A 19,520-nucleotide genomic window follows, 5' to 3' on the forward strand; every position below is an offset into this window, starting at 1 on the left:
ATACATTACATTAAACTGAATACTCTTAGAAATATTATTATAAGATATACTAACTGATGGTATATGAACAGGATGGAATATCTTAAATCCTAAGTTCTGACCTATATAAATGTATATGTTAAGTCACTTATCTTCAGAACACTAAGTAACACAAACAAATATGTATTACATACTTTCTCCTGCTATTAATGGAACTTAAAAGATTTCACAATTATAAAAGTATATTGTGTTATTGTTGAGCATGAGTGTATGATAAATGGCTAACCCAGAACTAAGCATACTAAGTTTACATTATTAAAATATATAAAACAAGTTAGAATAACTGATGAAAAGAAAAAGTTAAATAATGCAGTTCATGATACAAGTTCTTATACTCAAGTTTTTATTTATTGTGAAAAACAATATTTTTTGCCGATTAGGTACATACAATGTTTAAATATTATTAACATCTGAAGGAATACTTCACATTTTTATTGTTTTTTTAATGCCACATTTTTGTCTCCTCCACTAATGATAATAATACACAAAATGTATTTTGTAAATTTAGCTGAACAACCAACTCAACCTCCACCATCAACCCATATTTTTTCGGTTGCCCCAGCCTCTTCTGTGATCTGTTTTGAAAGAAAAATAAACATTGACTGGTTTTTACACAAAATTAACTTTAATTTGTTCATGAATATATAAAACTGTACCCTGTTTTCTTTAAACATAAACTAGAAACAAACAAAACAGTAAACATAAACATTTGTGAATGTGACAAAAACATTAATATAAATTAATGTAAACATACACCAGAAGCATTCTCTAAAACAATAGTCTTGAAAAAGGATTAGAGTATAACGAGGCCCAAAAGTAACAAACAGAACTTTTGAATCATCATAAACAATGTTTATCTTTTCAAAATGACCTGCTCTATTTTTACTTGCATTACTGTTGACACATTTTATATAGAAGAACTGCTGGCAGAAAATATGTTGCTTTCTATACATGTTTTATAGAGACCAAATTCTTTTGTGTCAAATAACACTTTTTAGAACTATCAATAACTTGGTGAAGGACTCATCACTTACATTAATAATCAGAGAACGAAATATCCCCTGGAAAATGGAGTCCATAGCACAATGAATTTTTCAGTATGTTATGTAATGGTTTATAACATAAATAAAATTTTTGAAAAACTTTAACTTATGTACCATCTTTCCATTCATCCCACTCCCTTGCTTTCTTCAAAGTTTCATGGTCTTCTGTTTCTTCCTTCTGTTCCTTTTCAATTTCTTCTTTTTCTGCATTTAAGGCATCTAACTCAGAGCTCCTGTGTTGAAGACTGGAACTAGCAAAAAAGAAAATTTTCTATTCCATCAAAGTTTTACACACAACCTGAATATTTAGCACAAAGATAAATTTTTGCAAAGTTTTACACAGTAGAGTGAAGTGTCCAGAAGAAATAGAAGAAACTAAGAAAATAACATCTAAATATTTTGCACAGTAAAGTTAAATTTTAAAACAACATAAGACTTTAGAAAACTTAGAAAGAATATGAAATATTAATTTGTATAATTCAAAAACTGCATTTCTATTAACACAGACAAAAAATTAATCACAAAAGTTTTAGCAACAATGCTAGGCTTAACGAATTTTCAATGCCAAACTATCAACATTTAGAATTACAATAATATCTTGTTAAAAGTGCAATAACCAAAAATTCTTTATTTATATGTTTCATTTTCCTTTTTCATATGACTATTTTCATTAGATTAAAATCATGAAAAGAAATAAGAATAAAACTATACTTACAAGAAACTGAAAGTTGTAAAATATCCCTCAAACAAATACGAGATTAGAACAAAACCTTTAAATTTACCTTTTTTTAAAATAAACATAATGCTCAGATGCACAAAAAAAGAAACATGGAAGATGAAGGCAAAAATATATTAATTTCTAAACTTTAAGATTTTTTGTTTGAAAATAAATGTAGTTTTGATAAACATATTAACTTTTATTTTTCATTAAAAAATTTTCTTTTTAAAATAAAAAGCAAAATTGAATATAAATTCTCAAATTAGAAAATACAGCCAATTATTTTACATTAAAACTGATGTAAGTTTCTTGGTTTTAGTGCAAACAAACACGAGTTATCTGCACTATGTTTGAAACCGGGAATTCTTACATTGGATTTTAATATTGTAAGTCTATGAACTTACCACTGATCCACCAGAGGACCAAAAGTAAACATAAAAATAAAAACATTTTTTTACTTTATAATCAAAAATGCCAAATCTTAAAAAAAATTGATTCATTTGAGAAAGTGTAAAATTTAGAACAAAATCACCACATAAATGTTAAATCAGTATCCCAAATCAAAATATTATAGAAATAATTTAATCAATGTTAATATACATACTCCTCTTAGTTAAAATGATAATTTTAAGTTTTCCTAAAGTTTTGTGCTTCTTAAAAAGCAATTTTAAATTATTATAATCTTGTAACTTTAATTCAATAAAATTACTAACACTTGACTCTTTCTAAAACTCAACTGTGTCTTCTATCTTTTCCAATACTTACACTGGAAATTTATGTTGATTTTGTGAATTATCTCTGTATTTTTGCTCATAGAATTCATCAACAGTCATTGCAGGAATACCTGGGTATCCTGCACCAAACACCTTCTTCTGCATCTCATTCCTCGTGATTATTATAGGTTTCAGCACCTAAACAAAATTAATAAATCCACAACTATGACCAACTATATGCAAGTGTATCCAAACGAAACTTGTTTATGCTAGGCTACATTTCAGTTCACAAACTACATATTCATAAAACTCAGTTACTAACTTGGCATTTTACTCACATCATTTCAAATATTGTACAAAATTATGCAAAGCTATAATCCTACAAGAGCTTCGAAAAATGTAATCCATGGAATGAGTTTTTTTTCCTTAAAAAAATGTTTAATTATTCATTAAAAACAAAAATTAATTAATGTACCTTATGGAAGTCTGTGAACAAAAATGTTTTAAGCAATGCATAATCTTTCAAGCAATTATATTGATTATAAAGAATGATTTAGAAAATATATTATTCCTGTATTCATTACAAAGTTATTTTTCAAATCCAAATTGTTAGATTAAAAAAACAAAAAAAACTTTCTAATGAGTGGAAACAACTATTACTTGGGAGGGAGGGGGAGAGGAAATTAGCCAAAATGAAACTTTTGGTAGATTTTCTTTCATTAGTTTTATAAACTCTGACTAAGACAAAATTAACTTAAAAATTGAATAGGATGTTCCACAGTTTTTGTCTTCTTGTACTTGAGTTTTCAAAATTCCATACAAAAATACCAGCTGAAAGTTAAGACCATTGTGTTTTAACTTGTTGTTTTATGCCTTTTTCAATGTTTGTCAGTTTTAGTGATGTTATTCCAGTATTTAATTACAGACATCTACAGAACTGTGCCATAAAATATTAAAGGTATGTTTCTCCAACAAGTGCAACAAAAGCACGAAATTCATAAATGATCTACCTGCCTTTATAACTTGAGAATAGTTGATTACATATGAACATACACTTACATAACTACGAACTGCATGCCTCAGCAAATCAATAACTTACAACACAATAACTCCAGATATATCATTTAGTAAAAACTAATACTTAAAAACGAGAAAGTTATATGATACTTGAAACAAAATTACAAAATCTGACAGATTAAAGAAGTAGTATACAAAGTATGTTTTTTAACTTAATATATGTATTAATATAATGAAAAGAAGCACATAAAATATCAAAACTAGGGCATGCAAAATTATTGAGGGATGTCATTTATAATATAAGGAAAAATTAAATTATATGTCCAGTATTTATTAACTCATGATGTTATTAATGCCATTTAATGATTTTGTTACTTCTATTCAGGAAACCAAATTTCACAGTTTTTACAAAAAAGGTAAACATAATGTTAGTGGTTTTAAAATGCAGTACACAAGTTTCATTTTACATTGCCACTTAGAAGATCATACAGTACACTTAATATACATTTTTAGCATTTAATTTATACGGCTCTGAAATTCAAACATCACAAATCATGTCATAAATTAAAACGTATTACTCTAATTCTTAATGAGTAATTTTTCTTATGGTAGTAGCTTAAAAATGTTTATTTTTAAAAAAAAAAAAAAAAAAATGAAGTCAAAATGAATGTATCAGTATTTAGCCTCAACTATTAACAATGAAACATTACTGATGTAATGAATAATATAATTCAAAACTTGGCACCAACATTGTCACTGTATAGGTTATTGGTTAAGTCACACTTGGACTACTGTGTTCAGTCTTGTCTCCTAACTTTAGAAAGGACATCGAATTGTTGGAACAGGTTCAGAAAAAGACTACTATGGGATGGAAAGGTTGTCATACAAGGAAAGATTAAGATATCTGAAATTGTTTTCTCTTGAAAAAGTTAAAGAAGATCTGATTGAGATATTTAAGATTGTAAACAGAACTGGTAATAGTGATGCATCATCTTTTGTTTAGGTTTAACGATGAGAATGGTACAATCAGGGGAGAAATATAAATTTTAACAGGGTAGAAGTCATCTTCAGCTAAGATAGATTTACTTTTCTAACAAAGCAGTTGGGTTTTCAATAGGTTGCCTTCAGATGTAGTAGATGCAGTTAATTTTAGTAAACCTGAACAAAGGCTTGAAAAAATTTGAATGTTAAGAGCTTGTTTTGAGTGTTTCATTGTTATCTAGTATGATGAATGTGATTACAGAAATGAACCAAACAATTTCGTGGTGTTCTTAAATAATGTGTGGGAGTATGAAAGAGATGTTATAAATGTGCAAAATAAACATAATACTTGTTTTGTACCATTGAGCAGAATTGTCACTAATCAATGTACCAGGAGAAAAATTGCTATAATTTTTATTTTAAAAAAATCATTTTTAAATTCAAAATACAAGAAATGGAGTGTTCTCAGTACATCTTATGTTAATGAAGTACCTTTTTCTTTTCTTTGCTATTTTTAGCTTCATGACCTTTGTTGACATCTATCTTCCTTTTGCTCAAGTGCTCAAGAATTGGCTTCTCCGCTATAAAGGAAACAATTAAAAATTTACATTATAATTAATATTACTTATGCTCCACCTGCTAGAAGTAATGCATATTGTAGCATTATAACTCTAAAACAAGTAGTTCTTAGTGTTTTCAACAGCCATCATCCAGTATTATTCCATATTATCCAAAGCTTGCAACATACATACACTAAAACCTCATTCTCTTCAGCTTGATATTTCATCTTTACAGAATATTCAAACTTCTAAAAGTTAAAACTTAGGTTGTTACATTCTGTAACTGATACAATCAAGGAACATGCCTAATGTTTCATGGAACAGCTACACTAAGTCCTAGTTTACCTACTAAGTTGAGGAATACTTTGTGACCATCATATGGGAGATAGTTTCATACGTTGGTGTTTATTTATTGAGTTTGTTAACTTCAGAGAGAAGGCATTTTACAAATGCATTTCAGCAGTCTTAGACAGACGTTTTTTTTTCCATTTTTGAAAATACAAAATGTAATACAAACTTGCCATTCAATTTCTTTTTTTATTTTCACATTTTGTTCTTCAAAAAAAAACAACTTATTTTTATGTTAAACTTCATGATTTTGCTTTTGTCTTTTTGTTTAAATCCATTTGCGACAAATTAATGCACTCATCTTTCCATGTACTACGCTGAATACCTCTAGCTCAGATAGCTATATGTTTTAGGTTCATCCTTGAATTACTAGAAACTAATAAAGCAAAAAACATTTTCATGGCTACAACAAAGTAGATTCAACAATCTAAATAGTGAGTGTTCATTTACTTGGGAGATTTCACTCTGAATACCCTATAAAATGAAAGATTACTTTATTCAGGAGAAATTTAAATGGACTACAATAATGTTTTCTTATATGAAAGATGAACTGCTTTTGTTTAAAGGTTGTTGTTAATCATGTATACACTCACCTAACATGAATTTAGTTATACATAATTTAAAATTAGGAAATCTTTATATCCAAATATATTACGTGTTTGTATAACTCACTATAAAGCTGTACTTCAAAAATAAGCAAGGTTACTTATGAAATAAACCTAATTTACAAATCGCTATTGCCATTCTCAGAAATGTAATTTGAAATTCACATACAAATATAAAATGTTTTACTTACTCTCTAATGAACCAAGTTCATCAACAGCTGTACTGATCCACTTTTTTATGGTTAAGAGCCAGTACTCTCTCTAAAAATGCATTAGATTGGGGGAGTTAATACTTTTATTGTTATTACTTGTTACTTTTCACCTTAAAGTAATAATAAAAGCTATTTAATAATCTGAAGTACAAAAAACATCATGGAAAAGTATTCATAGAATCATATATTTAGACTAGTTTTCATACTGAAAACTTTAGTTATTTCTCTTTAGTATTAAGCAGTATCTACACTGACAAGAAATATCAGTTTACTGTTCTAAAATTAACAGAAGCCATTCTACTCAAGCCCTATCTTCTATGTTATCAGTTTTTATACATATCAGTTCCCTTATATATGTATTACCATTGTGTAATTGATACAAGAACTTTGCAAAGAGCATTACAATGTATGTCTTTGTTATGTGAAGTTTAATTTTGACCTCGCTTATAAACTAATAAACAAAAGATTTTACGACCACATGCCGACTTGCAATGGCAACATATTATTACAGTTAACAAACTTGAGATTTTCTAAAATGGTTGTTAAGCAAAAAAGTAGGCAGAATATATTAGTTTACTACTTGATTCCACACATATCTCAACAATCTCGTAATTCTTCGATAGATTGTTTAGGCAAAGTATTCATGATGACACTTTGTAGAATGGACTGTGGAGACACAAGCATAGAGGACAACGTTTTGAAAGACCTAAAGACGAAAGGTGGAAGACTTTCGAAATGTCGTCCTCCATGCTTGTGTCTCCACAACAGGCAGTTGCCGTCCATTCTACAAAGTTTCAATCACATAATTATCACAAGCAATCTGTCAAAATTTAAAGGCAAATATATATCAGCAATGAGACAGTGAGTTACTAAAATAGATACATTCAATTAATCAACTGATATGCACTCCACCCCATGAATTGAGTGAGGTCTTGTGTCTGAGGGAAACTGGGAAAAGTAATAGCTTATACATAATCAACCATTCTTTAATAACAGCAATATTTCATGTTTTTCTCACTGAATTGCTTTTATTCATAACATTCTGGAGAGGCCAAAGACACAGTTTATATTTGAGTTATCATTAATGTACAAAAGTTCCAAACTTTCTACTGAAAGAAATAACATTAAATGAGATTAATTTAAAAGATCTGAACAAATTCTGAAGATCTAATTTCTCCCAAACTGAGTCACTTTTCCAGATTTTGTATTTAGCCTGATAGATATTACTACAGTTGACTTGAAACATTGTATAGTAAAATGTAATGCAATTTTCAACAAAACAAAACCAGATTATGAACTTTATATATATATATATATATATATATATATATATAAAGTGTAAACTGTGTTCACAAAAACACCTATGCCTCCACTAAAATTACACTACTTATTGAAGTCTAATTTGATTGGCCTTGACCTTTGACCCATGACATTCAAAATTTTATAAAGTCTAGAACTTTGTATGTACGTACATATTTTAGAAGTTTGGTGAATATCCATTCATTCTGTATTGAAATATTACTTACATAAGGTTGGAGAATATTGGATGTACTAATGGTATTTTGACCTTGACTCATAATCTTAACAATTAATCAAATTTAGAATTTTGTATCTAATAACTGCTGTACAAGTTTGGTCAAAATTCTCACACTCAAATCTTGAGATATCCTGTCCACAAGATCAGACAACGGATGGAGAGACAGGAGAAGACCAACTCTATTACTAACAAGTGCAGGAATAAAAATAACAGATTTTTTAAAACTTAAACTATGTCTAGGAGGTTAGAAAAGAGTGAGAGCTGTTCGACCTGCATGTGGCAAAAATAACAAATTAAGGATGTGGCAGTACTCCTTAGTCAAATATACCTTCAGACAGAAAACATTCATACACATTCTTCAATTACAATAAAGCAAAATACCATTGCTTAACATACCACAATTTCTTCATCTGTGGATGGATTTTCAATATGTTCTTCCAGATCATTTAATTTCTTTTCAATTTCTTTTTGTTTTTTGTATCGTGCAATCTTTTCTTGTCTTTTTTTTCCCATTGCTGTTAACTCTGAAAGATTTATAGGAGCTCCTGAAGATGTGAACTTTTCACTTGTGGTGGCATCGCATTCTGGAAGTTCTATTTTTTCTATATTATAATCGTTACAACGTTGAAGAAAGTCTCTGAAATAAACCTATGATGGACAAAAAAAAATTATATTTTCTACATATTTCACTTTCAATCTTTAAAGTACTAATTTCCAGCAGACTATGCACTTTTCATTTATTTGCAAAACACCAGTCAACCACAAATAAAATAGTATTTAGGTTTTTATAATGCAGAATCCAATCACTTATCAGTACACCAAATTACAGTTTGTTGTTAAAAACCTTAGCTGTAAGACTAATAATATACTAAAAAAAAATCTAAACAGTCTGAAACAAGTACAATTTTAAATAACTTGAAAAACATTTTTTTTCTGTTGAAAATTCTTTCTAAAGAATTCCACAGTAGTTGCATGACTGAATGACAGTCTTATTTTTCTATTAGTTATCTGTGCTATTTCTCATTCATTTTTCTTTTCTGAAAGATTGTCTGTCAAAATCTAGTTTTTTCTTATATTTCTTTACTGCTTGTTTTTCATGACTAGTACAAAGCCCATTTGATATATTTCTTTTAGATTACTTTCATTTCATACAAGTTTTTCTATCTGTGTAAAAATGTTTAACAATTTTGCTATAGTTATTTCATCTAATCAAGAATAACATAATTTACTATGATCATAAATTTTAATTTAATGTATTTTAAAGTATTTTTTAAAAGAATGTTTTATATTTAAATTTTATTGTTAACAGGAGGAAAAGTAATAAAAGCTATGAAACTGATTCTTCAAAGAAAGTAATTTTTAAACAAAGAATAAAACAAACTGCTGTATGAAGTATATATATATATATTATTGTCTTTAAGGAAGGAACATCATAATACAGAGTCAGAATTTTTACAATGGAGTGAAGATCAAGGGTGAAGGATTGGAGCCCACAGTATTAGTAAATCAAGAGTCCAGCTACATTCCTCCTTGACACATTCACTGCCACTGGATCTATGTATGCATCCAAAGGTATATTAGCCAGTGCCACTGACATATATGGGCATCAACAAAAGCACTGAGAAAAATGCATTTTATTGAAATTAGCATGTATCAAAAATCGCTTCTGTTATGATATCACTCACTCGAGGGTATCGTTGCATGGATGTTTTGTTTGGTTACAGATTTTTGTGATTTTTTATATATATTTTCTAGTTGGCTTTTGTAAAATCAATTAAAATATTACTCCATCAAAACCCATAATAAAAAAAGAATTCATAGCCCCACAGAACCTTTGATGTGATATTCCCATCACCATGATTTACCCTTGTACATTTAAAACCAAAAGTCACAACAAGATATAAGAAATAGATGACATACATGCACATCATGTGGCACTCATAACTTTAACCTCAGTGCCAGAATTTAACTAGAAAATGTATATTGACTTGCAGTGTTCACTGCAGTTATTTTAAAACAAATTTGATTAGTTTGTCTCCCAGTGGACAACTGTAAGTCTGTATTCTTAACATTAGTTCATATGTACTACCATGCCTGATATTTTTCAGCATCAGCTGTCTAAAGATAAATAAAAAAAAATATAACTGATGTACTGTAACCATATAAAAATTGAGTTATATCACTGTAAACATTTATTTAACATTTGAAAGATATTTTCAAATTTTATATTTAATATAATCAATACATTTTTGTTTGTTTTTCAGAGCAAAACCAAAGTAGACTATCTGCTTGGTCCATTTTGGAGAATCAAACCCAGGATTTTAGCATTGTAAGCACTTAGACTTACAGTTGTCCACTGGAAGACAAAATTAAAATAATTAAACAAACCAAACTTGCTTTAAAATAACTGCAGTAAACACTGCAAGTCAATATATGTTTTCTAGTAGTTAAAATCATACTTTTTGCTGCTGCACTCCAAATCTACAAGTTCACAAATAAAATTATTATATTGACAGTATAAAAATATACATATAATTATCTTTTTCAGCAGATTTATTAAAATTATTAAAAGTGTAAAACAGGTATATACACAAATTTATTATTTTATAGATTAGTATGATACAAATAACACAAGTTTTGTGCTGTATCATTCTTCTTTCAGATTTAACATTGTATTTCATCTTTCAAGTTTTACTGGCTCTGACTGTTGTACCAAAAGTTTTCAGTACATAAATATGCTGAGTTTTTCTGGATATAAGCACAGAATATTTTTAGCTAAGAAAATACATTCAACTCTTCTCTGTATAACTAAGATACTAAGGTCCACTATGAAAACTAGACTTACTTCTGACAGTCTTACGACTTCCATTCTGTCCTCTTGCACGATCAAATTTGTTAGGCTTCCCAACAAAGCAGGAAGAAGGAGGTATCTAAGACAAAACAAACAGGAAAGGATCACTATCAGATAACCCAAGAAAAAAACTGTTCCTCCAAAATACCATATTTAACAAGGTGTTTGGTTCTGTAATTTTAAAACCTATTTCCTGTTTTTCCCTACTTTGGAATAATTTGTATTCCCTTATTTGTATGTATGTTTTCTTATAGCAGAGTCACATCGAGCTATCTGCCTAGCCCACCTAGGGGAATCGAACCCCTAATTTTAGCTTTGTAAATCCGCAGACTTACCGCCTTACTAGCGTGGGGCATATTCCTTTAGGTCTGTACTTTAAATAACTATAGGTTTTTATACCTCATTTTGCAGCACTTAAAAAACTTATGGTAAATCCATCAAAACTCAGTGTCTTCCCATACTTAAAACTCTAGAAGCCCCTTGAAGAGAGTTTCTCCTTCTAGCACTTCTACATTTACTAAAGGAAGTTCAGAAACAATTTTTAAAGTAATTTGATTTTAAATGGATATTGTCCAAAACAAAATCTCTTGTATTACATAAATTACTCAAGTATTTCTGAGAAGCTTTGCAACTGTTTTTCAAATATTTCTTTCTCTTTATCTGTTGTTTTTAAAATTGTTTCACTTGCATAGTTCCATTTCTCTAAACTTATAAAATATGCTGAAGACTTTTCATTCAATTTTTAAGTCAATTTTAGCTCTCACCTTAACATTAGAACATTATTTTTCATATTTTCTAAATTATTTCTCTTTCTGTGTTACAAGTCAAATGTTGAATTATAATTATTTATATTAAGGATGCATTCTAACATTCTTTCCTTTTCTAATTGTTGCTGTATGTCACTTTCTCTAAGCAGTATCACAAGTATTTAATGGAATGTTAACTACAAATCACCAGATTTTTTTTATATATAAAACAATCAACAACCTCTTTCATTTTATTTTAAACCCATTACTACACTTTTCCAATTCCTCTAACTACATTTCACTGACGTTTTAAAACATGTTAATGGTTACTACAATACCAAAGTTTTATACTATATCTTTCGCTTCACATAAAAAAAAAAAGGTTTGTCTTAATAGTGAGCTTTTACCATGTAAAAATCTTGTATTCAACATGAAAAATCTCTCAATGAACTACAAAAGCTCTAAATCATTTCACAAACTTAGTTGTTGGTCTTAAAGTCATTTGTAATGTGAAAACATTTGTATCCACCTTTGGACCTAGCAAAAGACTTTAATCTCTCTATATATGATTGTATGGATTATTGAAGTCTTTCACTGCTCAACTATCTTTGTATGTTAACCATCTGTATCTGATAAAGAGAAACATTCATTATTTAAAGTTATATCTGAAACAATAATATTACAGCAAATAGGTTTTTTTTCCTAATCTAATGAATTATTATTTTGAACTAAAAACACAGTTGTTACCCAGTTAGTCCTATCTGTAATACACTCAAACAGGCTCATTCAAATCTCACAATCAATACAATAAATATTTTATAAATAAAAAAATGTTGTTTTTTGTCTCTAATATAATTCAGTAAGTCTATTCTTTTGTGTTTATCTCATAGTTCTCTAAATTTTTTTTAGAATATATTTCAATTCTAAAAGTTTTTCAGAAATTATTGCAATGTAATTTTTTTATCTTTTAAACATTGTTCACCATCACAACATAAATATTTAACATCCCTAATACATAATGTAACACTGAATGATCAGTCTACTTTCTCTTAACCCAAACCCTTTATTTATAACTATCTTTAAGAACATTAAACAATGATTACATATATATATCTTCTTTATTAAATCACAAATTATGAATACTCTAATTATACATTAAAGTGGTTTCTTTCACTCGGTTGGTCATTGAAAATGATAGTTGTGTGAAGGTTATTATTCACCAACAATGTAGTTTAGCAAAATACCTGGGGTAGTAATAATACTAATTTCTTTGTTAATTTATCTCATTTAATGTGTATTTCTAAAGTAACATTTTCATTTTTCAACTGAGTTAAAAGTAGCAACTTGTGAAGTTTTAATGAACTAATAAACCTTACTTCCATGGACTGAGACTATTTACATTTGAATGTAGGCTTTGATCTGTCATGAAATATGTTGTACACTTTAATACTACAGAGAAATTTATTAAACATAAACAATGAAAACTGCAACTACTCAGCACTATCATGTTTGTTCATTTAAAGATGCTTTGATATCAAGACATCCAAAGAGAAGCACTATAGCAACCAAATACATGAATCCACATAAAACACACAAAATAAATTGTCCTTTTTTATCAATTTATAATTTTCAAGGTTTTTAATTTCATTTCCATCTACTCTGAAGTTTTCCAGATATTTGAGCTAAAAATTAAAAAGGTTTGGCCTGAGTTTTATAAATTACTTACGATGGTAACAAACATGACAGTTTCTAGAACAACACAAAGTTTTAACAGTAATTATATATTCTGATATGGTTATTACTGATTACCCACATGAGAGGTGCAAAAATATAGAAAATACTGTTAAATCATACATTTATATGATAAATACGAGTGTCATCTTCACTTGAGATAGTACAGAATTTAAAAAAACTTACACATACAGAGATGTATATTTTAGTGAAAATAAATACATTTTAATGAAGTTAAATAGTAAAATAAATACAATCAAAAGGAAGGACTGTGTTAAAAACAGCAAACCCAAACCTCTGACTAATCATGTTAGCTTTTTATAACTCAAAAACAAGCTGAAACAAAAACAAATTAAACAAAAAATGCTGCATCAATTGAAACAATCTCAGGACAAAAGCTACAATGTGAGATTTTTGGTTTAATTTGTTTTTGAATTACAACAAACTAATATAAATACATAGGAAAAATAAAGTCATATATATCATATTGATATTACTTTATATCAGATGTTGGAAGTTCATCAATATCTTCATTGTTGCTAAATATTCCAAGTGTAGTGACAGCTTGAGTTACTTCTTCCAGATCTTTAATTGCTTTTCTGAGGTCCTCCTATAATGAGAGAGAGTAACAATGAACTACAGCCAATGACACTTACTCTCATTTTTAAAAAAGCATTCAAATACACCTAAAAACCTAATAATACAAAACCTGTATATATTTGTGTGCGAGTGCATGTGTAAATACACATGCTTATATTACTGACTAGTTCATGTTGTCCAAGACAAATGAAAAAAATGCATTGCTATAAAATTAAACATTTCTCAAAAATCTAACAGTCATTTACAAGACCATACTTATAATTTTTAAGAAGAGCATTCCTTTTTCAATTACATTGTTAACTAGTGTATTATTAGTTTATTTTCCAGAATACAGGATTATTAAAGATATAAAGTATACCAGTTAAAAAATGTAAAAAACTTAGTGGTTTACTACTTGCTGAATTGCTCATGGATAATTTATAGAACAAACTATTTTGTACTGAAAATAATCCATGTATCAGATACTGGTACAGACATGGTGATGATGTGATTCGTCTTTTATCTCGGGCTCTAAATATCAACTTCTAAATTCAGAAAATGATTGATTTTAAGGAGTATGGCAAAAATGGAAAACTTCTCACATTAAATATTGACACCACTAACAGCATACATTCTTCAAATTTTGAAGAAAATCACTTTAAGGTGATAGTGTCATTAATTCTTCTTTATGACATCCAATTTCTCACATACTAACCATTTTTTTCTGTAGTTTGTTACATTGGCTTATCACTGTCCTCTTGAAGATTATTGAACTAAATTAAAAACAACAGAACAAACTGCTGTCTATAATGATTAAATAACTCAGTTAATTTAAATAGTTTGAAAGAAATTTAAAAACATTAACTTAAAATCAACATACCTATATACTGTTCCAAATGACAACAAAATCTGAAAGTAATGATGAAAGAAATCCTCCTCAAAATATATAACTGACTAAACAAAAATCAATATACAGAATGGTTTTCCATTGAACAAACAACTTGGGTAAAGTGTTATTTAAAGATTATATATATATATATATATATAGAGAGAGAGAGAAGGGTGGGTGGGTAAGACAGTATATCCCATAGAAACAATTAAAGATCTTTCAATAAACTGGAAACTGGATAAAATAGGCTCAATCTTTTCATCTCACCTCATGTAAACTTCAAACTTTACAAATCTATTAAATAAAAGGCAAAAAACTAAACAGTCTAAAAATCTTAGAAATATACAGAAGTCTAAGATAAAAGTCCAGGCAAAGCTTTAAACAATCTCATTGACTTAAGTTCCTTCACATCATCTGCCTCACAGTAAATGTCACGAGTACTTCTAGATGTTTGGTTAAATACACACACCTGTTTATAAATTATTTCAGTCTACACCTAAGGATGCCTTTACTGACAAAACCATGGTCATAATAAATCAACTATATATTAAATATACAATTGTCTATTAAGAATCACATATTCAAAGCAATTATATACTTTGTACAAATCTCACTTCTCAAGATGTTATTGAAATCATTGAGAACAATAATTAACAATAAAAGTATTAAAATATACCCTCAGGAAAATCCTTGATCATATTCCTGCAATTTAAAAAATGTCTTCTCATCACATTTTATTTCTATCATCAAATAAAGTTGCTATTCACTTTTTAACTTTACAAATTTTACGAGAGTCTGATTTACTAATTAAAAACTTTTTATATGAAATTTCAAAGATTTTATGAAAGTCAAGACATCAAAATAGCAAGGATGCAATCTTCCAAAGAAAAAAAAGCCTCTGAAACCTTTCCAGAGCAGCAGTATGTCTAAACTCTTTAGAGAATAACTAAACCTTCTGGAAATCTAATGGACTGAGAAAGAAAGGTGCATAGAAGTAATTGAACCAAACTTTGTTTCAATAATATCCCCAATTGATGTAGTTTTGCTTTAGAATCCATCTACAGATGAATAAAAACATACTTATTTGAATGGATGAAACAATGATATCAGAAATAAGATGTACAAGATAGATTTTTTAGTTTTATGTGCACTGAAGTGACACTCAAAGAAAACTGCCTTTAAGCTCAAATATTGCATTGTGTTGATGATAGCACTCAGTAAATTAAAATTTAATCAATATATTTCATGGTCACTATACTAACAGTTTACTGAAAGAAATCAGAGAAGGGAGACAGCTAACAAAGTATTTCTGTTAGTTATAGAGCTAAATCTTTCAGTGCACATTATGTACATGTACACTTATTTTGCAATCATGATCCTTTCTTAGTTTTACAAAAAACTGCACACAATATTTCAAGTGAGATCTAATTAGTGAGATGTATTGAAATGTTTACATTTTCTGACTTGTAATCAATGTGTGTATAAATATACCACACAACCGTATTAGCTTTACTACTAGCAAAGTGTACTATTTCAATGACTTATCATTATGTAAAGATGCTATTCAATCACATTATCAAGTAAATTCCTTCTTTATATTGAATATGTTTGAAATTATAACCCAAAGTATAATCTTGCATGTATTATATAAAAGATCATTTTACAAGTATTCATCCAACTACCTAACTCATCCAAATAGTTGTGTAATACTTCAAATTTCTCAGTTCAGCTAGAAATACCCATGAGTTCAATATCATCAGCTAATTTCACTAATTTACTAACTATATCCTTATTAATATCACCAGTGTAAATAACAATGAGCAAAGGCCAAAGTACTGACTCCAGAGAACCTAACTAATAACAAGACTCCAGATCAACAAGATTAAATTAACAATATTTTCCTTTCTTTCATCCAACCACCCTACATGGTGGCCCGTAAATCCCTACCCATCCATATATCTTATGTATCCAGTGTATCTGTCTGCTGTCCCTCATTCTCTCTGCATAATATTATGCAACGCCATGTTCTGTGAGACATTTTCCTCAACATAGCAGGAGTTATTGTTCCAAAGGCCATGGTAACAGCTGCCTTCAACTCATCATTAGTATTATAACGTTTGTTAGACACAACATATGGATGGATAGGGACTTACGAGCCATCCTGTACAATCCAATTATCTTGTCTCTTTCCAAACCCAAATGATTTTCTTAGTCATTCTTCTGTGCAGTGCCTTGTCAGTGATCTAAACACACACTAATAATTAATTGCCTTGCATTTTAAAATTGATATATAGATATTTTCTTCTCCTTACTGAAATAAACCTGTTATCATGCTAAAGATACAAGATATCAACACTGAAAAGAAATGAGATTTGTCATTTAAACTGTACATTTATAAAACTTCATAAAAGAACAAACTAAAATTGCTTACACAAGTCAAAGTACTTAGATAAAAAAAACCACAAACAACTAAAACAACTTACAAGTTTTTGTTTTGTTACCCATTGCATAGCTATGGTTTTCAGCGCCTGGGGACAAAGTCAGTTTTCGAGCCCCCTCATGACAAAATGTAAGCCATAATTCCTAATTAAGTAAAATCAAGTTGGCACCCCCTACACCCGATGCTGCGCCCCGGGGGCAGATGTACCCCCTTGCTCCCCCTAGCTACGCCACTGTTTGTTACATTGAAAGGAAGGGTGGATTTTTTCCTACTCAAACACAAATACATTTGTTGATAATTAAAATGTTTCAAACTTTTCTACTTTGATGTTTACATCCAGAATCAACATAGATGATAAATAATATTATAAATATTATTTCATTTTTAGCTCGTGTAATTTTAGTTTACAATGTATTAGCTGATTAGTTCCAACCATCCATTAACAGTTACACATGTTTAAATTAAATTTAGTTTCTAAATATAGCTTAGCCACTTTACTGGTAAATATAAAAAATAAAATTTGTAAAAGCAATATCATTTATGATTTACTTAAAATATTAGCTAGATTGGGCAATTTAATGTTAATGTTAAATCATATTTGAAATTTATTCTTTTATGTATATACAGAGAAAGAGAGAGACATGTACCATATCATGTTAGCATTCTACACTGTTTGTGGCTGCACAACCTTACCAGACCCTGAGACAGACAACAATCTTTATGTTATAGTATCATTACTGTATCTGCACATGTAAAATACAAGACAACCCTTGATTTTTTGGGCAAATTAAGTGTATTTCTTTTATGTTTTGTGTATAGGAAAACTTCTATTGCCAAGCAAGTCTAGGATGTTACTTTTGCACAAAGTTAGAAGTTATTTTTAAACTGTGCTAACTTTCCCTCTGGTGTAATAAATGCAACCACAAGCAATTTTTATGCTCTTCATATGTTACAAACAGCTCAATGAAACATAACTTTAGTCACAACATTTAATAAACACCTGTACAGAGTTTATTAACAGTTGAACCAGTTTATTATCACAAACAACACTAAACCACGATGTATAGTGTTCTACTATAAAAGCATGTTTACAAAATTAATGTACGTTACAGACATTTTTAATATAATATTAGTAATACTTTTTAGTATATTGGATGACATTAATATATTTAAAATAAACAATTTTTCTATTAATTGTAACTAGCATATCAAATAACTTTTAGTCAAAAACTATTGAGACAAATGATACAATTACAAGTATGTTGTACTGTATTGAGCAGGTGAAAGGATGTCAGCGCACTTACTTAGAAAAGCAAAAGGAACAAGGTAGTTTTACTTGAATACGCTATTACTCCGAGAGTTTTTAACTCTAATTCTATCTCTGAAGCTGTGTATAAAGCAAGGGGTAAAAATTACTTTGTCTGAAGAGTAAAAGTGTCGTTTTATACACCAGTAAATACGGAACTCAATACTCGGTAAAACTAAAATAAAAATAAACATGTGACAAAAATGTTATATGTAATAGCATTTCTATAAAATTCTCACTTGTAAGCCTTCATCATTTGAAGGTAGAGTTGTATTAATTACAGAAGCATGTTTCTTCATACTTTCAGAATAAAAACTGCTTAAGTTTTCTAACGAATGGGGAGACTCTTCGTGCCGTTTGGTTTCCATTTTGCTTTATGCAAGCAAACAAGCCCTCTGGAGGACATTTATGGGTATGTCTGTGTGTGATAATGTAATAATCATCTTATTAATTGAAAACTGCTGACAGGAAAGTCACAGAATTTATATTAAAAACATAATATTATGATATAATAATAAAAGGGTAATGTTGTAAGTAAAATGAAAAAATGCTTGCGTGATTAAGTAAATACTAGTAAATAAAATATAAATAGAAGACATTATCGCACAAACAAAAAAGGGTCATTTGCTTTGACAACACGTCTAAATAAATATAAATATTACTGGCCCGGCATGGCCTAGCGCGTAAGGCGTGCGACTCGTAATCCGAGGGTCGCGGGTTCGCGCCCGCGTCGCGCTAAACATGCTCGCCCTCCCAGCCGTGGGGGTGTATAATGTGACGGTCAATCCCACTATTCGTTGGTAAAGAGTAGCCCAAGAGTTGGCGGTGGGTGGTGATGACTAGCTGCCTTCCCTCTAGTCTTACACTGCTAAATTAGGGACGGCTAGCACAGATAGCCCTCGAGTAGCTTTGTGCGAAATTCAAAAACAAACAACAATAAATATTACTTATTAGTGTTCAACTTATGTCCTTGCTAACTTCAAAATTCTTTCAGATAACTAACTGAACTCTCAGTTATCTAACTCCTCATTCTCTTTCCATCGTTTTACCAGGATGATGACCTGTATGTTATTTCATAATACTTTTATCTTCAAAATAATCTTGCCATGTTCCATAGGTCTAAATGTCTATCTGTAAATCGGAAGGTCTGTGGTATTTTCAGGTAAATACTAATTTTCTGACAAGTAGAAAATTGTTTGTTTGTT

At 29.2% G+C, this 19,520-nt stretch overlaps 1 protein-coding gene across 1 annotated transcript; it reads right to left on the reverse strand.

The window, feature by feature from the left end:
- Window positions 1–368: 368 nt before the first annotated feature.
- On the reverse strand, window positions 369–18,713 carry Tap42 (immunoglobulin binding protein Tap42). Its single transcript, XM_076453733.1, has 9 exons — window positions 18,555–18,713; window positions 13,599–13,711; window positions 10,619–10,703; window positions 8,170–8,421; window positions 6,216–6,285; window positions 5,004–5,092; window positions 2,566–2,711; window positions 1,197–1,333; window positions 369–614 (listed from the first exon to the last, which is right to left on the reverse strand). The coding sequence occupies exons 1-9, from the start codon at window positions 18,681–18,683 to the stop codon at window positions 574–576; spliced, it is 1,062 nt and encodes a 353-aa protein (XP_076309848.1). The 5' UTR covers window positions 18,684–18,713; the 3' UTR covers window positions 369–573.
- Window positions 18,714–19,520: the final 807 nt, after the last annotated feature.

This window comes from Tachypleus tridentatus, chromosome 9, assembly GCF_004210375.1.
Source record: "Tachypleus tridentatus isolate NWPU-2018 chromosome 9, ASM421037v1, whole genome shotgun sequence".
Classification (NCBI taxonomy): Eukaryota; Metazoa; Arthropoda; class Merostomata; order Xiphosura; family Limulidae; genus Tachypleus; species Tachypleus tridentatus.

Excerpts from the sequence above, each read along its gene's own strand:
- Tap42 (XM_076453733.1), bottom strand. The coding sequence starts at position 18,683 with ATGGAAACCAAACGGCACGAAGAGTCTCCCCATTCGTTAGAAAACTTA. Across the intron at positions 13,712-18,554 it reads CAAATGATGAAGGCTTACAA|GAGGACCTCAGAAAAGCAAT; the intron begins GTGAGAATTTTA and ends CTCTCATTATAG. Across the intron at positions 6,286-8,169 it reads CCACAGATGAAGAAATTGTG|AGAGAGTACTGGCTCTTAAC; the intron begins GTATGTTAAGCA and ends ATGCATTTTTAG.